Source organism: Myotis davidii, unplaced genomic scaffold (assembly GCF_000327345.1).
Source record: "Myotis davidii unplaced genomic scaffold, ASM32734v1 scaffold159, whole genome shotgun sequence".
In the NCBI taxonomy this organism is placed as follows: Eukaryota; Metazoa; Chordata; class Mammalia; order Chiroptera; family Vespertilionidae; genus Myotis; species Myotis davidii.
In genome coordinates, this window is record NW_006291231.1 from 1,097,332 (window position 1) to 1,097,887 (window position 556).

Consider the following 556-nt stretch of genomic DNA (forward strand, 5'->3'; position numbering starts at 1 on the left):
CGGGCCTGAGCCTGGGGGAAGGCAGGGTTTCCGCTGCCGCCTTCGAGGTGTAAACGCACCCGCAGGGCAGCCTGAGGTTTGCGTAACCGGAGACTCGCCAGTGGAGATGCCGTGGGTGTGTCCACACTCCAGGGACACCTTACTGTACCAGCGGTGATGTTTGAAGGCGGGAGGAGGGAGATCAGTTAGGATGCCCTGTTGTCTCATGACGACTTTTAACGCGGTATTTCCAAAGCTGAGAGGAAGTTCAGAAGTGAATGTGAGAGCAGTAGCTAACCGGGAAGTTTCGACATCACGGAGGTGGTGAAGAATCCTCTGTTTTAACCAAAACAGAAAGGTCCTCTCTGCAGGTCTGGTTTCTCTAGCAGTGGTTCTCAACCTTCTGGCCCTTTAAATACAGTTCCTCATGTGGTGACCCCCAACCATAAAATTATTTTCGTTGCTACTTCAAAACTAATGTTGCTACTGTTATGAATCGTAATGTAAATATCAGATATGCAGGATGGTCTTAGGCGGTCCCTGTGAAAGGGTCCTTCGACTACCAAAGGGGTCGCGA

The 556-nt window shown here is 50.9% G+C and overlaps 1 protein-coding gene across 1 annotated transcript in view; it reads right to left on the minus strand.

Annotated features, from left to right (window-relative positions):
- The window catches only part of SLC12A2 (solute carrier family 12 (sodium/potassium/chloride transporter), member 2), a 91,192-nt gene extending 90,985 nt beyond the window's left edge, over window positions 1-207 (minus strand). Inside the window, exon 1 of the mRNA XM_006764369.2 lies at window positions 83-207. Within this exon, the coding sequence (XP_006764432.2) occupies window positions 83-207 (125 nt within the window). The remainder of the gene's footprint in view (window positions 1-82) is intronic.
- Between the last annotated feature and the right edge of the window lie 349 nt (window positions 208-556).